At 38.9% G+C, this 21,312-nt stretch overlaps 1 protein-coding gene across 1 annotated transcript in view; it reads left to right on the top strand.

Moving 5' to 3' along the window:
* PDE7B (phosphodiesterase 7B) overlaps positions 1-21,312 on the top strand; it is a 200,694-nt gene that overhangs the window by 36,117 nt on the left and 143,265 nt on the right. The window contains exon 2 of the mRNA XM_007946318.2: positions 29-53. Coding sequence (XP_007944509.1) covers positions 29-53 — 25 coding nt within the window. The remainder of the gene's footprint in view (positions 1-28; positions 54-21,312) is intronic.

Genomic DNA, 21,312 nt, shown 5'->3' with positions numbered 1-21,312 from the left:
ATCTGGGAACTCAGGACTATAGTCTTAGGGGACATCAAGATCAATGGCATAACATAGTCCACAAAGGCATCCCACTTCGGTGGGTAATGACTGGGTTCTTAAAAGATTGCAAGTGGCCATTTAAGGTACAACTATTGGTCTCTCCTTGTCTGGAGCAAAGAAGAGTAAAGAAAATCAAAGACACATGGAAACAACTAGTCCAAAGGACTAATGGGCCATGTAAACCTCAACCTTCACCACCTGAAACCAGAAGAACTGGATGGTGCCCAGCTACAACTGCTAACTGCTCTGAAAGGGATTAGAATAGAAGGTCCTGGATAGAGTAAAGAAAAATGTGGAACAAAACTCAAAATTATGAAGAAAAAAAAATACAAGCTTACATAGTCTAATAGAGACTAGTAGAACTCCCGAGATTGTGGCTCTTAGTTATCCTTCAAGCCTGGCTCATCTTTCAGCCAGACAATAGACAGGCCTGTAAGATGAACAGTAACAGCAGGGAGATACACACTTCTTAGAACAATCAACCATACAAGAGCAAAAGGGCAGCACTGGCCCAGGGATAAGGGTCAGAAAGCAAGAAGGGATAGGAAAGAAGGATGAATGGAAATAGTAAACACGGGGAGGAAGTGGGAAGGATTTCAATCAATGCTGCAAAACAAAATACATGTGAACTGTTGAGTGGAAACCTAATTTTCTCTGTAAACTTTCACCCAAATCACAATAAAAAGTTAGAAAGAAACCAAAAACCTTATGGAGCAATTCTACTCTAAAAGACATGATACTACCATGTGTCAGACAGCAAGGAGTTAGGGGATTTTCTTTAAGCCTTCCATAATTTCCATTGTATTTTTCAATCGCCTCATATCCATGTGAAAATTGGACAATGAATAAGGAAGACCAAAGAGTTAATGCCTTTGAATTGTGGTGTTGGTGAAGAATGCTGAAAATGCCATGGACTGCCAGAAGTACAAACAAGTCTGTCTTGGAAGAAGTGCAGCCAGAATGCTTCTTGGAATAGAGAAATGTCCAGACTTTATCTCACTGACTTGAGTCATGTTGTCAGAAGGGACTATTCCCTAGAGAAGGATATCATGCTTGGTAAAGTAGAGGGTCAGTGAGAAAGGGGAAGACCCTCAACAAGATGGAGTGACACAGTGGCTGCCACAATGGGCTCAAGTATAGCAAGGATTGTGAGGATGGTGTAGGACCAGGTAGTGTTTCCTTCTACTGTCACCATGAGTCAAGTAGACTCAACAGTACCTAACAATTTCCCAATGATAAAAATTTTCCCCTCCTCCGTAACACATAACATCTATTTTTTTACCTGCTCACTTGTGCTATAGTTATTATTGTATATTTCACATCTCAGTGGCTACTTAATTTCCCTCCAACAGGTATTTGCTCAGGCTAAGGTAGCACTTATTAAAATTTATTTAATTAATTAATAACATTGAATGAAGATTTTAATTTTTAACACAATGTATAAAATGTCATCTCATTTAAGATGTTATTAACATGATGATAAAACTATGAAAATAGTCACAACTTCTTAACTGAATAGCTATTAACTCTGGGACTTTTTATTATTATTATTCTATTGTGATTTGGGTGCAAATTTATAAAGCAGATTCATTTTACTCTCAACAGTTCATGCACATTTGGTTTCACAGCCCCGATTACAATCCCGAACCATAAAAAACTCCCCTCCCATCTCCTCCTACATCTCATGGTTGATTGATCTAAGGGGTGTATCTCCCTAGAGTAGGTGGGTGCACTTCCTTGGGGTAGGTGTTCTGCTTGTAGGTCAGTTGGGCTGAGAGCTAATCCACAGAAGTGAGTCCAGTTCCAGGCCCAAAGGATAAGCCAGGGTCGTAGTCTCAAGGGTCTGAGACTTGTTTTAGTGTACAACAGAAGACTCTCAGTTACAAAAATTTTTGTGCAACTGCAGCTATATTAACATTGCAGCTGTAAAGGAAAAATACAAACAGATAAAACAAGCTTTAAAAAAAGAAAAACTAACCCAAATACTTAATAATTATTTTCTTTCTATGCAGCAAAACCAAACCAAACCCACTGCCATAGAGTTGATTCCAACCCACAGCAACCATATGGACAGAGTAGAACTGCTCCCACAGAATTACCAAAGCTGTAAATCTTTACAGAAGCCAGCTGCCTCATCTTTCTCCTGAGGAGCAGCTGGTGGGTTCAAACTGCTGGTTAAAACTATTGGTTAGCAGCCAAATGCCTTAACCACTGAGCCACCAGAGCTCCTTTCTCTATGCACGTTGTTGTTATTATGTGCCATCGAGTCAGACCTGACTCATAGTGACCCCTCCTTGGGTTTCCAAGGCAGCATCACTACAGAAATAGATTGCCCAACCTTCCTTCCAAGGAGTGGCTGGTGGGTTCGAACCCCCAGCCTTCTGGTTAGCAGTCAAGTGCCTTATGCTACCAGAGCTCCTATGCACAAGGGGCCAAAAATCACTGAAGAGTAGACCAAAAAAAATCAGTGTTTTTATCTCAGGAATACAAAAAAGTTTCCTACCTGCTTCTCTGTTGGTGACAAGTTCATTGGATATCAGGCTAGAGACAAGTTGCCCAAAAGAAGAAGTCAACAACAAAGCTATTTAGACATTTATCTATTCCTGCAAATATGAGGTCTTAATGAAAACTGTTCTCTGTAAGCTATGATTTTCTCAAGTTGAGTTCTATCTGGTCCCCTTGTGTAGTCCTGACCCTTTCTCAGCTGCTTCATATAGTTATTTATCTCTATCTTCACATCTGGGGGTAAGATAATCAGCTTCATTTCTTTCCTTTTCTTCTAAAAGTGAGTCAATTCAAACAGCTCATAAAGCACTGTTTTCATTGTCTTTAGCTTAATTGTCCCCTTTCTGGACAACCTTTCATAATATTTCTAAGTTAGGCCCCCTAGTACACCTCTTATTGTACCTTTCAATCTCCTTCAAGGCACATGCAATATATGTTTAATGTCTGTTTTTCCCCAAAACACCACAAGCTCCCTACAATCTGAAACAGTATTTGTCACTGCTTTATGCCCCATACACAACAGATCGTAATAAATATTTGTTGTGAACGAGTGAGTGAACAAATGCAAGTAACAGAGAGTCCAGTGTTTTGTGGGATTAAAAGTGTTTGTGTGTGTGCAAGTATGTTTATGTTGTGGTTGTATTAGATGCCATTAAGTTAGTGCCAACTCATGATGACCTTATGTATAATGTCCTTCCTTGTCTTCCTTGGTGGTTTTTATCTGAAAGTCAGTTTGATCAGAAATTAGTATTACCACTCCTGCTCTTTTATTGGTTGCCATTTGCTTAATGTATCTTTTTTCAACCTTTGATTTTTAGTCTATTTTTGTCTTTGTCTCTAAGGTATGTCTCTTGTAGACAGTATATTGATGGGTTATGTTTTCTTGTCCAATCTGCAACTCTCCATGTCTTGAGTGATGCATTTTATCCATTGACATTCAGTGTAATTATAAACAAGTATGAATTGGTTGCTGTCATTTCATTATGTGTTTTTTCATGGTGTTCCTGGTTTCTTTGTACCATATAATTTTCTGTGCTGAGCTCATTATGTTTATGAATTGTATAATCATTTCCTTTGTTGCTACTATTTTAGTATTTGCTAAATATTTGTGCTTGTCCTCTTTTTTATTGTGATGTGAAGGTTTATCATTTTTCTTTGAAGTTACCCTGTGATTTATAATTTTCTCCCTGAGTTTAGAACAGTCCATTCTATCTTGCAACTCTCTTGACTTCCTCACCATTTAGAAGTTCTGTAACTACACTATTTTCCCCCTCTTTTTGGTTTGTAGTTGTCCTCATTTGCCAATTGATGTCTCTGGTTCCCTGTTTACAGTCTTATAAGCTTATTTTACTTTGGATATGTCCATAGCTGTGTTGGTTTCTGGGTTATATCATCTTGTGTATTAATGGTTGGTTGTTGTTTGCTATTGTTGGTTCTCTGTTCAAAGGACTCCCTTTAGTATCTCTTGTAAGGTTGGTCTGGTTTTAACAAATTCCCTTAATTTCTGCTTATCTGGAAATCTCCTGATTTCACTATCATATTTGAGGGACAGTTTTGCCAGGTATATAATTCTTAGCTGCAAATTTTTCTCTTTCAGGGCTTTATATATACCATCCCATTGCCTTCTCACTTGCATGGTTTCTGCTGAGAAACCAGAGCTTATTCTTATTGGTTGTCTTTTGTAAGTAACTTTTCGTTTTTCCCATGCTGCTTTCAGGATTCTTTCTTTGTCTTTGGTTTTGATGAGTTTGATGATTGATTTGTCTTGGTGATTTTCTTTTGGGGTCTATCCTGTTTGGGGTTCTTTGAACTTCCTGAATGGATATGTTCTCATCTTTCATCATATAAGGGAAGTTCTCTTCCAACAAGTCTTGCACAATCTTCTCAGTGGTTTTATTTTTCTCTTCTTATTCTGGAATTCCAATGACACATAGGTTATTCCTTTTGATGGTATCCCACATGAACCTTAGGCTTTCTTCATTTTGTTTTGATATTTTCTCTGACTGATCCCTTTCTAAAGAAGTATTCAGGTATTTGTCTTCAATCTCATTAATTCTGTCTTCCCTTGAGTCAATTCTACTCCTTTGCCCTTTCAATGTGTTATCTATTTCTGAAAATTAAGTATTAATGTTCTGGATTTCTATCTGTAGTTTTTGTATCATTTCTAATTTGTCATTTATTTTGTCATTTTGTTCTTGTATTTTCTTCTGAAATTGTTCTAGGGTTTTGTCTGTATTTTCCTTAATTTTTTCAGTGTTTTCCTTGATCTGTCTCTCAATCCTTTGAAGATATCTAAATATAATTCTTCTGAATTCCTTACAGGGAGTTCCAATGCTGCTTCTTCCTCAGAGATATGTTCTGGGTCTGTATCCTTGTTTCTTCCACTTTATCTTGCTTCTTTGTGTGGACTGTGATGGTCTTTTGTCTCTGAGATATTGTGACATTGTTGTATTTAGATCTCTGTTAACTGTTTGTGAAGAGCATTTAAGGGTGAGTCAGGCTCTTCTTGGTGTTTGTTTGTCATTGGCCAGTTGGTGGAGAAGGAAGTGGTGGCTCTCACTCAGTAAGAGAAGCTGTAGGAGGTGCAGGTGTAGTTGTGTCGTATGGGCACTGTTGCTGTCTCCCACTCAGATAAAAATCATTTATTAAATAACTACCTAAAAAGTAAAAGCAAGTGGACAAAAATCACACTATGTAAACACAAAGGAACAATAACCAAAAAAAGAAAAGGGGAAAAAAAAAAAAAAAAAAAACAATATCTCAGAAGAGGGCAACAAGAGAAAAAAGTTAGAGTAGGAGAATGATGAAGAAAAAAATGTGAAAAAATGCAAAAAGGAAAACAAGGAATGAGGTTAACCATGAGAAAGAAAAAAAAAAATGGAAACCAAGAACATGGAAGAGAGAAAAAGCTAAAAACTAGAACCTGAGAAGGAAAAATAAAGAAGAAGAAGAATAAGGACACTAATAATAATATTTTTTAAACAGACAAAAACAAGCTAAAAAAAAAATCTGGGCAAGGTGGGGCAGGGCACCCAGGCTCCATCAGAGCACACAGACTGGGATGGAATTCCTGCCAGCCCAGAAGGTGGGTGGGAGTGAGGGATGACCATATCTCCATTCACCAAGAGGGTGTGGGGTATAAGAGTAACAAGGGGAATATCGCACCTTTCCAGTTGTCAGTATCCTGAATGTCCTATGGTTCCAAGAAAGTGGAGCTTATTCTTAAGTCCCTGGAATCTGGGAGAATGCTGTTGCTTTAAGTATCCAAAATGGTCGAACTGCTTGTAAATATTCAAAATGGCTGCACCCTCTGGCCAGGCAAAAGTCCACAGCTCAGCCCATCTCTCTCTTCACTGCTTCCCCTTTTATTCACCAGCCACCAGTGCAGTCTTCCATGCAGTTCCTGGCTAACAGGGATGATTTTTAGGTTAATTCTTAGGCCCTTACAGCACTGGGCAATATCCAAGCTGTCCATGCCATCAGGATCGTTGACAGACTGCTGCTCCATATGTCTCCTTTTTCAGTGTTTTCATGCAAGTTCTTCTACTAGTTGGAGTTTAGTCCACTTTTGTATCCTTTCCTTCAAAGCTCAGGACTCCAGGACTATTTCCATAACTGTGTTAATTGGTTTCCCTTTTCTTTGTTGAAGAAGGTCTGTGCAGTATGTCTGCCTATTCCTCCGCTTTACCAGAACCTCTTGTTCTCATGATGACCTTATGTATAACAAAACAAAATATTGTCAGTTTTTTCCTATGTGTAGGATTCTTGGTGTGTTTGATTCTATGGTTGCAGCTATTATGTAGTTCCTTCCAGTCTAGGGCACTCATCTTCCAGCATTATATCACACATGACCAATAGGGTTTTCATTAGCTAATTTTCAGAAGTAGAATACCTTTCTTCCTGGCCTATCTTACTCTGGAAGTCTCATGTAGACCACACTGGTGGAGCTTTCAGCTTTATAGCAACATGCAAGCCAGCCACCACAGTAAGACACGCTCCTCGACAGGTGGTGAATTTGCTTTTATACATTATCATTAAACTCCACCTGTAGCCCAAGTAACACACAGCACAATTTCACGTGTGCCGAAGGTCAGTGGAGGAGACACTTACTAGTTGCACTCATCTGAGGACAGGTACACTAGGGATACTGCTGAAACCTGGGCTTGTAAGGGTTTTCTCGGTTTGTTTTGAAAATGTCGTACAAAAATGTTAGTAACCATTTCTCCTACACAATTATTTACAAATAAGTTTACCAAGTTAAACCTTTGTTTCACAAAACTACCTCTGTGGCTAAGTGACAGGAGTAGAATGGTATGAAAAATTGAAGTCATCATTGTTTTTCTCTAATATGATAAGACATACTAATACTTATAAGCAGCATACCAATTTTAAAATATAATATAATACATATTATTAAGTGTACCTTGCCTACTTGGGTCATGTTGTCAGAAGGAACCATTCCCTGGAGAAGGATCTCATGCTTGGTAAAGTGGAGGGTCAGTGAAAAAGGGGAAGGCCCTCAACGAGATGGATTGATGCAGTGGCTGCAATGATGGGCTCAGTCAGGTATAGCAAGGATTGTGAGGCTGGCGCAGGACCAAACAATATTTCATTCTGTTGTATATAGGGTTGCTCGGAGTCTGAGCCCACTGGAGGGCATCTAGCAACAACAACAATTAGGCTTGATTTGGTTATTTTGTAAATTCATTGTTTCTATTGATATTAATGACACTTGATGGCATAGTGCCTAAAGCATTTGACTGCTAACCAGAAGGCTGGTGGTTCAAACCCACCAGCCACTCCTCAGAAGAAAGATTGGGCAATGTACTTCCATAGAGATACTGCCTCCGAAACCTCAGGAGGGGGTCGCTATGAGTCGGGACTGACTCCATGGCAGTGAATTGGTTTTTTTTTTTGGGGGGGGGGTGGTTAAGGAAGTCAGAGAGGCTTCCACCAGAATCTAACTTAATCCAGGATGCCAGGAGCATTGCTATATTAACACTAGTTGAGGAAGAATTGCAGGAGTCTATTCAGAATGGCCCATCCTTCCCATGTACCCTGAGGCCCTAGGGGTTGCCTGCCAAAAGGAACAAACCAAACCCAAGCAGCAAACAACAAATCCAAGTTCATGATTGTATATTAAATTATATTATTAAAATGTACAACTAAATACATTGAGTTAGGTCACACAGTGGTTAGGTCATGTTTTCATCTAAATTACTCTGAAAAAAATATGAAGCAGAGAAAGTATGATTAGGCATACATTTGAGAAAAATCTGTTTTCTAGAATATCAGCTGTTACTGAAGAAGTAATATTCCAGCTTTTATGCACTAAGACATGTTCTTTCTTTTTTCATTAGTGATTATTATTGCAGTAATTTGAAATAGTGTTTCTTCTTAAGATTTTCAGAATTCTACTTCGTGGCTTCCAAGCAGGTCATCAAGGCTTCATCAAAGCTCCCCACATTCCAATGGCTTCCATAAAGTTTTTTTTTTTTTCTTTAAGTTTTATCCAGGCATGTCCACATGTGGTTTGTGCCTTATTTTTAGTCAGCCTGTCTTAGAGAGTCAGCAACTATCCAGAAGGAAGGCCTCTTGTACCTTGTTTGCACAAACCTCTCCAGAACCATCCTCCTGCTCCCAGAGCGCAACAGAGTGAGGGCTCCAGCCATGGCTTTGATCTCTACAGCAGGGAAATTTGTGCCCCCAGGGCTAACTCAATGAGCTCTGAGAGCAAATGTCCATCCTTATTCCTTGTTTGCTTCTTTCAATTTGGTTTGGTGCTTTAGGAAGCTACACGTATAGCCTCAGAGTGTATGGGAAAGGTGGGATGATTCTGAGTTAAATCTTGATCAGAAATCTAGTGCTATTGAATACTATGCTCACTTACCAACCATTTTCTTATTATAGCATCCATAAATCAGAATAAATGCAAAACCTTTAGAGAATATAATACTTTTGATAAATTAATGGAATGGGCATGACTCAGGCAACAGAAAAAGAATAGCCATTCTGCTTTCACTATGCACATGCAAACCAGTTGTGTGAACAGATACTTGAAGCAAAAGGGAATTACTTTTAATTGTCAGCTATGCACCATATTCTGTTACAAAAAGTAACATAATAAATATTCTTTTAAAAATTGCACAATATCACTTAGCAACTGAAGCAGAAGAGATAGGGAGATAGAGCACAAATCTGAAGCTAGAGAAATATGAAGTCTGTTTGCATCTTTGTCGATGACCCCTGAGTATTTGGACAACCACTTGTTATCGCTGTAGGAATACCTTTGTGCAATGGAAATAATGTCTTTTTCCTCATTGAAAGGACGTTCTGAGTAATAACATGAGGTTGCTATTGTGAGGTGCTGTCAAGTCAGTTCCCACTCATAGTGAGTCCATGTGTAATGGAATGAAATATTTACTGGACCAGCACCACCCTCACAATCATTGCTTTGTCTGAGCCCATTGTTGCAGCCACTGTGTCAATCCATCTCTTGAGCATCTTCATCTTTTCACTGACCCTCTACTTCACCAAGCATGATGTCCTTCTCTAGAGACTGGTCCCTACTGATAACATGTCCAAGTATGTAAGACTAAGTCTCACCATCCTCACTTCCAAAGAGCATTCTGGCTGTACCTTTTCCAAGACAGATCTGCTCATTCTTCTGGCAGTCTATGGTATATTTAATATGTCTTGCTAATGCCATAATTCAAAGGCATCAGTTCTTCTTCAATCTTCTTTATTCATTGCCCAACTTTCACATTCAAGTGAGGTGATTGAAAATATAGTACTTGAGTCAGATGCACCTTAGTCCTCAAACTGGCATCTTGGCTTTTTAGCACTTTAAAAGTGGCCTTTTGCAGCAGATTTGCCCAATGCAATATGTTATTTGATTTCTTGACTCCATCTTCCACAGGTGTTGATTGATGATTCAAGTAAAATGAAATATTTGACAACTTCAATCTTTTCTTCATTTATCATGATGTTGTTTATTGGTCCAGTAGTGAGAATTTTTGTTTTCTTTTAAAAAACTAAGATGAGATATGCATGTAAACTTTTTGAACTTCAAGCAATTCTAAGTAAAAACTCATTAAGTCTATTTCTTTCTCAGTTTTAACCATCTGCATTTGTTATTTTCCAATCTCCACTTTCATTCTCCCCACTAAAGTAAACATTCTCTAAAGAGTGGTACGTGCAAAGCCTAGAACAAATATTGTTGACTGAAATGAATGAATGAAAAGTGAATGGTGTTTAAATTATATAGAGGGCTGTCTAATGAAGACTTGAACAGCAACATGTAAAGACTTCTCTGCACAAAGCAAATCTAGAATTAAGGTATTTAATATTTTTATGTTTTGTTTTGTTTTCCATTTCAACTATCATATATGTGATTTAGGAGTCCCTGGTGCCATAAATGAGGACCTCTGGTGGCATAGTGGATAAGGAATTTGGATGCTAACCAGAAGGTCAGTGGTTCAAACCCACCAGCGGCTCCATGGAGAAAGATGGGACAATATACTTCCGTAAAGATTTACAACCTCAGAAACCCAATGGGGGTTTCTATGAGTTGGGATCAAATCCATGGAAGTGAGTTTGGTTTTTGCTTTTTGGTGGAACAAATGGCTAATCAGTGAACTACTAACCCAAAGGTTGGTGGCCTGAACCCACCCAGAGGGGCCTCAGAAGAAAGGCCTGGTGATATGCTTATGAAAGTTCCATGGGACAGTTATACTCTGCACACATGAGGTCATCATGAGTCGAGCTTGACTTCATGGCAACTGGCTTTGTTGTTTTGGGGAATTTTTTTAGATGTGATTTTGGCCAGCATTACATGTTGATATAGATGTGGCTTCATATCCAAGCAAAGAAGGTGTTTTGCAAGTTGCTGGAAGTGAGCCACCAAGTATTTCCCACACATTGGGCCCTGTTTTTTCAACACCTTGTGGATCCTAATTGGAGTTTGCATAATCTACCACCAAATAGCAAGCATTCCTTTGAAATGAGTGGACTACACACTTCCCTTTCAGAGTCAATGAAAAGAGAAGGTCAAGAAGAGGAAAATCAGCAAACAATGGTTTTCTAATTAATTTAGAAGGCACTGAATTTCTGGTTCTTGATTATCTTCAGGAGAAAAAAAAATGGAAAGGCTATCTGAAAGGAGAGTTAGTGATTAATGTTTTAATCTTAAAAACAATTAAATCACTAGCTGCTCACATCACATTAATCTAAATAGGAAAGGAAAAGCAATTTTGAAATAACTGTAAGATGTGCTCTCCATGAAACTTACGAGGCTGAGAAGCTGGAAGGAGGAAGCCAACAGATACAAGACATGAGAAGAAAAATGTTCTCTGCAGATAGTAAATCAACCATTAAGCCAGCTGAAAGGCTGCATGTAAATATGGGCATGGGAGGCCACGGTAGATCTAATTCATGAAATAAAAGCAACAAAGCCATTACCATCCAGTCAATTCTGACTCCTGGTGACACTATGTGTTACAGAGTAAAACTCTTCCATAGGGTTTTTTTGGGGTGTAATCTTTAAGGAGCAGATGGTCAGTTCTTTCTTCTGCAGCACTGCTGAGGGGGTTAGATCTGCCAAACTTCAGTCGAGCGCCAAACATTTGTTCCACTCAAGGCCCTCTGATTTTTCATCCACTGAGGAATCAGAAAATACTCAACAGTGAGTATATCCTGTGACAGAAAGTCATGTTTATCACTAAAATCCAGTCACATAAATAGATTAGAACCATTTCACAAATGCAAGGCACGTGTGGAAAAAAAGTCTCTTACTATTAAATGTGCAGAATTGTGAAGGGATTCGAGAGTGAACTCTATCACACACTGTCTGTCTTATTGTTTTACATTCATTTCTAGCCAATTAAAAGAAACTGGGTCTTTGAATAAAATGCTTCTAGTACTTTTTGAAAACTTACTCTTGTAATGTATAATTATAAAATAAGAAAATGAATCTTTTATTTTTTATTATTTGTTTGTCTTTAATTAATATGTAAAAATCACAGGGAATTGGTTTGGTAGAAATATCACAAAACGGAAAAAGTAAATAATGAAGTCAGAATAGTAAATAAAACACTGACAGGCTCAGCTAAAGAGATGGCATAAGGTTCTGAAAGTAGTTTTAAAAATCTGAGTCACTATTTTAAAAAAAAAATGTGTTTTTCAGACAGCAAATCTAAGCTAAACTGAGCAATAAGGAATTGATCATTTAGAGAATTCTAAATTGTTATATGTTGTTGTGTACCATCAAGTCGATTCTGACTCTACAGTGATGCCACAAGGCAGGGTAGAACTGCCCCACAGGGTTCCAAGGCTGTAAATCTTTACAGAAGCAGACTGCTACATACTTTGTCCACGGAACAGCTGGTGATGTTTCAGTTGGTAGCTCAGTGCTTAACCAGTACACCACACAGATATATAGATATAGTTATATATAAATATAGTTACACATATACATATATGTAAGTCTATCTATATGTATATATTCATATACATATCTATACATATATAACTATATATATATACATATATACACATATATATCTGTGTTCTTGATTATATATGTATATATATACATATATACACCAAAACCAAACTACTGCCATCAAGTAGGACCAACTCATAGCAACCTCCATGGATTTCTGAGGCAGTATCACTATGGAAGTAGATAGCCCAATCTTCCTTCCAAAGAGTGCCAGCCTTCTGGTTAGCAGTCAAATATATATCATGATAAATTATAGATAACATTGCAAAGAATAGGAATTTCAGAACAATTAATTGTGCTCATGAAGAACGTGTACATTGACCAAGAGGCAGTTGTTCAAACAGAACAAGGGGATACTACCTGGTTTAAAAATCAAGAAAGGTGTGCATCAAGATTATATCCTTTCACCATACTGATGCTGTGAAAATAATTTGAGAAGCTGGACTATATGAAGAAGTATGCCTCATCTGGATAGGAGGAAGACGTATTAACAGTTTGCAATATGCAGATGATGCAACCTTGCTTGCTTCAAAGTGAAGAAGATTTGAACCACTTACTGATAAAGATCGAAGACGACAGTCTTCAGTGTGGATTATGCCTCCACATATAGAAAGCAAAAATCCTCACAACTGGACCAATAAGCAACATCATGATAAATGGAGAAAAGACTGAAGTTGTCAGGGATTTCATTTTACTTGGATCCGTAATCAACACCCATGGAAGCAGCAGTCAAGAAATCAAATGACATATTACACTGGGAAAATCTGCTGCAAAAGACCTCTTTAAAGTGTTTAAGAGCAAAAATGTCACTTTGAAGACTAAGGTGTGCCTGACCCAAGCCAAGGTATTTTCAATAGTATGTGAGAGCTGGACAATGAATAAGAAAGACCAAAGAAGAATTGTTGTATTTGAATTGTGGTATTGACAAAGAATATTGAATGTACCATCAACTGCTGGAAGAACAAACAAATTTGTCTTGGAGGAAGTACAGCCAGAATGCTCCTTAGAAGTAAGAGATTTCATCTCTCATACTTTGGTTATGTTGTCAGAAGGGACCCATCCTTGGAGAGGGATATTACGCTTGGTAGAGTGGAGGGTTAGTAGAAAAGGGGAAAACCCTCAGCAAAACTGATTGAACACAGTGGCTGTGATGATGGACCCAAGCATGGCAAGTACTGTGAGGATGGTGCAGGACCAGGCAGTGTTTCATTATGTTGTGCATAGGGTTGCTATAAAGTCAGAACCAACTTGACAGCACCTAACAACATACATACATATCCACGGATACATATTCAGAAATCTCCCCATAGGTTGATTCTTTCTAAGCATACACAGGTAAGTTACAGGCAATTATGTTATCACTTGAATATACTGCTCTATATTTTAAGGTATCAGGCAGAAGCTATATTTAAGCCAATTTGAAGGAACAGCCATATAAACTCAAAACCAGTTGATAAGCATAACATTTTGATGTAGCACTTGGAAGAGTTTACTTAGAAGTTAATTTCTTTGTGTTCGATTGGTAGTCCTTGAATATCAATTGAATACAAAGAAAAGCTACCTCACATTTTAATTCCCTTGAGTTAGAATTAATGGATGGTATTAAAGTAAATTATTTACAGTTTTACAATGATATCAAGGCACAATACTTATTAATCTATATGAACACCCACTCAATTTGCTGTAAGACTTGTTGTGTTTCTCATATTTTATATTATTAAATTAATATGTGAGTCTCAAATAATTATTAGTATAATCAAGCATCATGAATGATAATATTATTTAATAAAAAAAAATAGGTGTATCCTTATCTACTTTTTTATTTAGAAAGATTAGTAATTGATCCAGATAGGATAATGCCTTAATTCATTTAATGAAAAAGATGCATTGTATTTTTTATATACTTTTAAGAATTAAAAAACACATTCTACTAATTCAGAATGTCACTCATGGACTTTTTTTTTTAATTTGAAACATATTGTCTTTTTATTATCATCAAACTAAAATGCTCCAATGGACTGATTTTGCTCCTTGATCATTTTGCTAATACTGAAGCATCAAATCAAAAAATCTGAAGTCAATAGAAAACAAGTTCTTTAGGCTTCTATAGGAAGCAAACCCAGACTCTTGCCCCAAATGAACAATTGAAATTCCTATTGAGGGTTTTTTAAAAAAATATCTCCACCACCCCCTCAAATGTCCTACTTTTCCTGCAGCTCAGCACTTCCAAACCAAGCCAGAATGAGGGGCCCTGAGATCCCTGTGGTCTGCTGTTTCCCAAGTATTCCAAACCCACGCCTGGGCCAAGCAGCTCCAGGATTCTCATCAGAAGCCTTGACCCCAGGAGGTTTCTAGTTAGATTTCCAAACCAGAGAGGTTTGGAAAAGATCACATTGAACCTTCGACCCACTCATGATTTGCCCATCAGTCTTTCCGTTTCAGACACTCACCTACAAGTACTCCTCTCACTATACCAGCCTTTTTTAGGATGCCATTTGCTCTGTTAGGAACTTGGCTGGGGCAGTCAAGATGGTTCAGTTTAACAACCTAATAAATACATTGAAAATAACCAATGAAAACAAAATTACAAAGACTGCCTTGTAGCCCAGCTACCGTAGTCTCTTCAGCCAGCCTCAGACTTCACCTCAGCCTTGCTCAATGTTTGGAATCACTAAAGCATCAGAAAGGTAGGACAAGAGGAAAAATAAAATAACATTTTTTAAAGCCACACACACACACACACACACATATATATATATATATATTATAAAGTTTAATTCCAAGATATTGGGGTTTTTATTTTCACAGTGCTGGAGAAGAGAACAGAGCAATAGTTCAATCCACAATAATTACAGAAACACCAAGAAATTACTATACAACTTCCCTGGACCTCAGTATTCTCATCAGGAAATGGTGTTAAGAATACATCATTACAATCTTTTAAGGAGTAAATGAGATGAGCCTATGAGGTTTAGATGAGCCTTATTCAATGCACAGCACAGTAAGAACCAAATATATGTTCATTTCTTCCCTTGGTTTCCATTAGCATTCATTAATTCAGTCATTCAACAAATACTTATTGAGCATCTATTATGTGCCAGGTACTATAATTGGTCCTGAATATACACTGGTAAACAAAACACATATAATTCCTGAGTCATGGAAGCTGCAATCTAGTGAGGAAACAGAAAATGAAGAGGAAAGGAAGGAGGGAGGGAGACAGATTGGAATTGTCATAATTGTTACGATGGAAGTGAACAGGGATCAGTGATAGGAAATGGAAGGGGATGCTTGATTAGATAGCTTCTGGAGACCTAATTCCAAAAGATCAGCAATTGAAAGCCCTATTGGGGCACAGTGTTACTCTGACACATATGAAGTCACCTTGAGTTGGAATAGACTTGACAGCAACTGGTAGCATTAGCTGATCCTTTAATTTTGTTTCTTCTTCTTTCTATTGATCTTAAGAAAGAAAAAATAATCTTCTTCTAATAACTGTATTTTACCTTAATCAGTTTCCACAAAGAGTTTCATAATGCTCCGTTTCCCTTTGAAAAGACAGTGACCACCTTGTAGGACAGCATATGGCAGACAGACAACTGTCCCACAAAGAGCTTTTCTGGACACTGACAGCTTGGCTAACTTTCATCTTGTCATTGCATTTCCTTTTCTGAGAAAGGTCACAGGAGAGGTTTTGACAGACTGAGGCTGTTGATATTTAGAATCTTGACTTTCTTGATCCTTTTCAACTGAGCTGTAGGCCAAAATGTGGATGGAAACTGGCCTAGTTGCCATGGTGGATAATGTCCTAACAACAGACGTGGGTCAGGTGTCCATTTTGGATCTTTCAGGCTTGTCAGCAGCTCCTGATAAGGCTGGTCGTGTGGCTTTTATTGGCTCACCTGTGCATTTTGGTAGGAACAGCTAAGAGCCACTCAGCATGGCCTTCTCTTTTTGGAGAAGACCCAGGGAGTAGTGTTGCTTGTGACTAGTCTATTCTGAAATTATGATTAGTTCTTACATCGTTTGGCCTAATCTCCTGGTTAAAGTGTGTTGATGGAATATCTGAGGTGGCAATGTCAACAGGGGTGGTGGCACTTAAGACTGCCTTCTACTTTATAAGCCAAGTCTGTTGCCCTTTTTCTGTAACTCACAGAATGAGAGCCACATTGGAGGACCTCCAACTGAATGATGTTAAGGGAAATGTACTTGATTGAACATGTATTGCTGAGTACCTCTAGATGCCAGGCATGGTGATATATTTTGCAGAAATAGATATTAAAGCCTCCTCCTTTTCGTATAAAGAATATGATGGGGCTAATTAATTAAAAGTGAAAGCTTTCATTCCTGAATCATAAAATTAAGGTCATTGTGGGGTTTAAAATTAACTTTACCCAAAGAATTTGGTCTTTGTCCTTGAGACCAACCCAAATGCAATGCTTTGCCATCAAGTCAATTGCAACTCATACTGACCTTAAAGGATGGAGTAGAACTATCCTATAGATATTCCAAGGCTGTAAATCTTTACAGAAGCACACTACCACATCTTTCTCCTGCAGAGCAACTGGTAGGTTTGAACACCCAGCATTTCAGTTACCAGCCAAGTGCTTAACCACTGTACCACCAGGGTTCCTTGGTTCCTAAGAGAGATTCTCTCAAACCTTAAAATTTCCCCAGTGATTGATGTGTCTTCCATGAGGCTTCCAGACCACACCTGCAGGCTTAAGACAGTAAGGAGACTTAGGTGACAGCTGATTGTCTTGGTTCTCTAGTGTTGCTACAATAGAAAAGCACAAATGGATGGCTTAACACACAGATATTTATTTGCTAAAAGTTAAAGAGGCTAGAAGTCCAAATTCAGAATACTGGCTCTAGGGGTGGGGTGAAGGCCCATCGACCTTGGGCTTTACCTCCACCTCTTATTCCAGGCCCACTGGAGCTAGAGATGTTTTCTAACTCAGGCAGTTGATGGCTGCTGAAGCTAAAAAACCCAAGGTCAGCAGGTAAAATGGCACAATCCCAAGATCGGTAGGCAACATGGCAGGTCACTGGTTCAAATCCAGGAACTGGAGCTGAAGTCTTGGCCAAATGTAGGAGGATCCAGATGTGCCAAAAAGATAGAGACCTTCCTCTAATCTTCCCCATATATACTGGAAGCAGGCCCCACCCTGAAGGCAACTACTTAGCTGCTCACAGCAGAGTCCACCATGGAGGTGATTACAATCTCATCATGGGGAGTAACTACATCCAGCAGCCAAGCACTCAAAACTACAGCTCAGCCAAGTTGACGTATAAACTTAACTGCCCACTGACCAAGCCAGAAAGAACACCAGATGATTATCAACTGACCTCAGGAGAGGGACGGAGCTGAAGATCGAGTTCAATCAATCATGTCTACATAATGAGGCCTCAATAGTCTCTGGACATGTATCTGGACATGTAAGCTCCATGGGCTTCCTTAATGCATATGGGAGGGTAGCAATTCCTTTTTGCCACATGGAAGCTCTCTGTTGTGAATCCTCATCCTATGTCTCTTCCTTTATATCCTTTTTCCTATAATAAAACTGCGATAGTAAGTATAGCACTTTCCATGAATTCTGTGAGTTGTTCCTGTGAATTACTGAACCCAACAGAGTAGTGAAAGCAAGCAGGTCAGAAACATGGGGGCTGCAGAACCCTAGCTTACTGCTGGTATCCTGAGAAGGTAGAGGATCCCCCAAAACTTGTAACTAGCAGGTCAGGAGAGAGAGTGTCAGGGGAACCCCATATTTGTGGCTACATTCTTAGGCAGACTTGACAGTCTGGAAGACTGTGCCCTTTAACTTTTGAAGTCTGACCAAGCTTGAGATGGTTAGGGTCACAGCTGCTGTCAGAACAGAACCAAAAATTCCAAACCAAACTCACTGCCGTTGAGTTGATCCTGAATCATAGTGACCCTTCCTTGGGTTTCCAAGGTAGATCTCTACAGAAGTAGATTGCCTAATCTTCCTTCCAAGGAGAGGCTGGTGGGGTTGAGCCACCAGGCTTCTGGTTAGCAGTTAAATGCCTTAGGCACTACACCAGAAGTGGTAAAGAAATGGGAATTGATTTTATTTTTCCACACAGGCATCTTTACAGCCACATATACTAGAAATATAGAAATATATTACTAAAGCATATCATAGTATAAGTGACCATGGATGGTTATTTTTTTTTTTATCTCAACATACTTTATAAAAACTTGCTATGAAAGTAAAATGCAAGTAAGAGAATAATGAAATTTCACAAGAAGTTCCAAATCTAAATCAAATGAAAAATTTTAGAGCCCGTATGCTAACCAATAGACTTAATTCCTTAGTGGAGAACTCATTCCCTTCTAATTCTTAGGACAAAAAGGAATTTGAAGCAACTAAAATTCTTTCCTCTACATGGTATCATTCCATTGTTAATTGTAATGAGGAAAAGGCTCTGAAACAACTCCACAAAATCAAACACATTGATGGACACTTTTGTTGAAGAACAAAATGTTTTCAGGCTACAAGTCTCTCTCTCTCTCTCTCTCTCTCTCTCTCTCTCACCCTCTCCCTTTCTCTGTGTCTCTGACTCTCTCCTCCTCTCCTGAGTGTTCTTCTTTAGCCACATTTTAGTCTTTTAAACTTGAATTGTTCAAAACATTAAGGAAGGGAGATAGGAAAATTATCTTGATGCTCTCTGACAGCTGTAATATCATGTAAATTATTACTAATCCACTAGGAATACAAATTGTTAGGCAAAGCCCCACTCCCTGCAGATTTTCACAAAAAGGAGAGCATGGTGGACTGTACTGCTTAGAGCTGTTGATTACTTCTCCTCTTTGTACATAATAAATGAGATGTTTCAGAGACGGAGCAATAGCCATGACACACTCAAGAACATCATGCACCTCACTCTTCCTCCATTATAACCACAATAAGTGCTACACCTCAGCTGGATGGGGTTTTGTGTGTTATAATTTACAGTGCCACTACTTTATCATTTAAAGACCTGATTCTGGGTGAATGTGGTTTGCATATTACAATTCCTATAACACAAATTGCAGGATGGCTGCCTGCTCTCTGTAATTGTTCCCCTTTCCTTTCATCCTTTCCCTCTTCTTGGAGCACCTCATGTTAGAGTGATCTCTGAGAATGACATCCACTGTTGAGAAAAATTACCTAGGTTACATAACAAATCCCCACAGAACAAAGCCTCAAAAGGAGCCATGGCAGGTCAGAAGCAGAGAAAGCAAACTCTATCCTTAACTACAGGAATAGTGGTGGTTCAGTGGTAGAATTCTCACCTTCTATGCCATAGATCTGAGTTCAATTCCTGACCAGTGCACCTCAAGCCACCCCTGTCTGTCAGTAACCAAACCAAACCAACCTCACTGCCGTAGAGTTGGACCAGACTCATAGCAACTCCTCCTTGGGTTTCCAAGGCAGTATCACTACGGAAGTAGATTGCCCCATCTTCCTTCCGAGGGGTGGCTGGTGAGTTTGAACCGCCAGCCTTCTGGTTAGCAGTCAAATGCCTTAGGCATTATGCCACCAGTTTGCATATTGCTATGATGCTGAACAGGTTTCAGCAGAGCTTTAAGATGAAAACAAGAAAGAAAGGCTTGGTGATATACTTCCAAAAGTCAGCCAGTGCAAACCCTGTGGAGCACAGTGGGCCAATCCCGTTGTGCATGAGGTCATGAATCGGGGGCCAACATGACACCCACTAACTACAACAATAACAAGCCTTAACTACATCACTCATTTACCTAGGATTTTGATGAAGTCTTTTATTTTCTGCATCTTGGTTTCTGCATCTGTGGAAGGGTGACAAGTTTTGTTTTTATTTCATATGGGCAGGTAAATGTGGTAGATTGAATACATCATTTATCTCAACACTCTCCCAAAGACTCGTGATAAGAAAGCAATAAAAAAAAAAAAAAAAGTGAATAAATGTGTAATGACAAAGAGAATGGAGAAGGAAGTATCAACAGGCAAGAAAGGATGCAAACTGGATAGGCAGGTGGTGAGTAAGCTAGGTTTCCTTCTTTGTACCACTAAGTGCCTGCAGAAGGGTGAAGCCTAGAAAAAGTAAGCTGATTTATGCTCTGAACCTTAGAAAGGCTCTGGGATGGAAGATACCAGGGGACTGTGAAGACAGAGGGCAGAGGAGATGAAAGAGTACAAAAATAGGAGAATTGGTGTACAGCCAAGGAGTTGTAGCTAGACCCCCCGATCTCTTCACCCATTTATATATTCAAGCAAATATTCTTCTTCCACCCTTACAGAAGACGGGGGTTTACGATCTCAGGAGACTGAGTCAGAAAGACTCTAGACAATGGGACATGGGAATACCTGAGGTAGGGGTAAGAGATCATTGTAAGATCTAAGAAATGAAGTCAAAATATATATACTAAAGCCATACCCCCAATTCCTTCTCTGTGAAAAGTGACCTGCCTGGGACAACATCTAGTTATTCACATTTGGGGGTCCCTGGACAAAATGAGGAAGTCCTCCTCAACCCCTCCCAATGAGTAAAGGTAGAATAAATACCAATTATTTTCTTCCCATGTACTCTCTGTCAGGGAGCTTGTTCAGGATGTAGTCCATTGAAATCAGGAGGTAAAGAGAGAGACAGACAAGGAGGGCAAAAAACAGAGTAACACAGGAGAGGGGGAAAGGGAATGACTGGGAGGGCAGTGACAGTTAAGCACAGGAAGGAGGTCTAAAGGAAGAAGACCTCATAAGGATGTCTCAAACCTGTATTTAACACTATTGATGTGTTTACCATTACCTCAGATACTTCGAAAACTAATCAAAATAAGCACAGAAAAGAGGTATAATAAAGAAAATGTAGACATAGTAACCCATGCAGCACAGCTATGAACTACTAACACTGTAATAATGAGTATCAAATAACCCCAAATTGGAAGGATTAGGGAAAGAAAAATGGGGGAATAGGGAATGGGATGAGGAGACATGTGTAAGAGTGTGGATTCCTTTTCATCTCTAAATGGAGTCAGTAAAGAATCTCTAAAACCAAAAATCAAGATACAGGAATATAAATACAGTATTTAGAAATATGGAAGCAAGTATCATAATAAAAAATGTGAAATTGTTTAAAGTAATGACCAGTGGGGTGTGTAACTGGGAACTGGGGTGGTGAGACAGGAAACTGTGTTTTGGGTTTTGTAAGCTTTGTGGAAGGAACCTTGGTGGCACTTTGGTTAAGTTCAGCTGCTAGCCAAAAGATTGGCAGTTCAAACCCAC

The sequence above is a fragment of the Orycteropus afer genome, unplaced genomic scaffold (genome assembly GCF_000298275.1).
Source record: "Orycteropus afer afer isolate SDZICR_OR568_19922 unplaced genomic scaffold, OryAfe1.0 scaffold00155, whole genome shotgun sequence".
Lineage (NCBI taxonomy): Eukaryota > Metazoa > Chordata > Mammalia > Tubulidentata > Orycteropodidae > Orycteropus > Orycteropus afer.
This window is presented reverse-complemented; position numbering and strand designations above follow the sequence as displayed.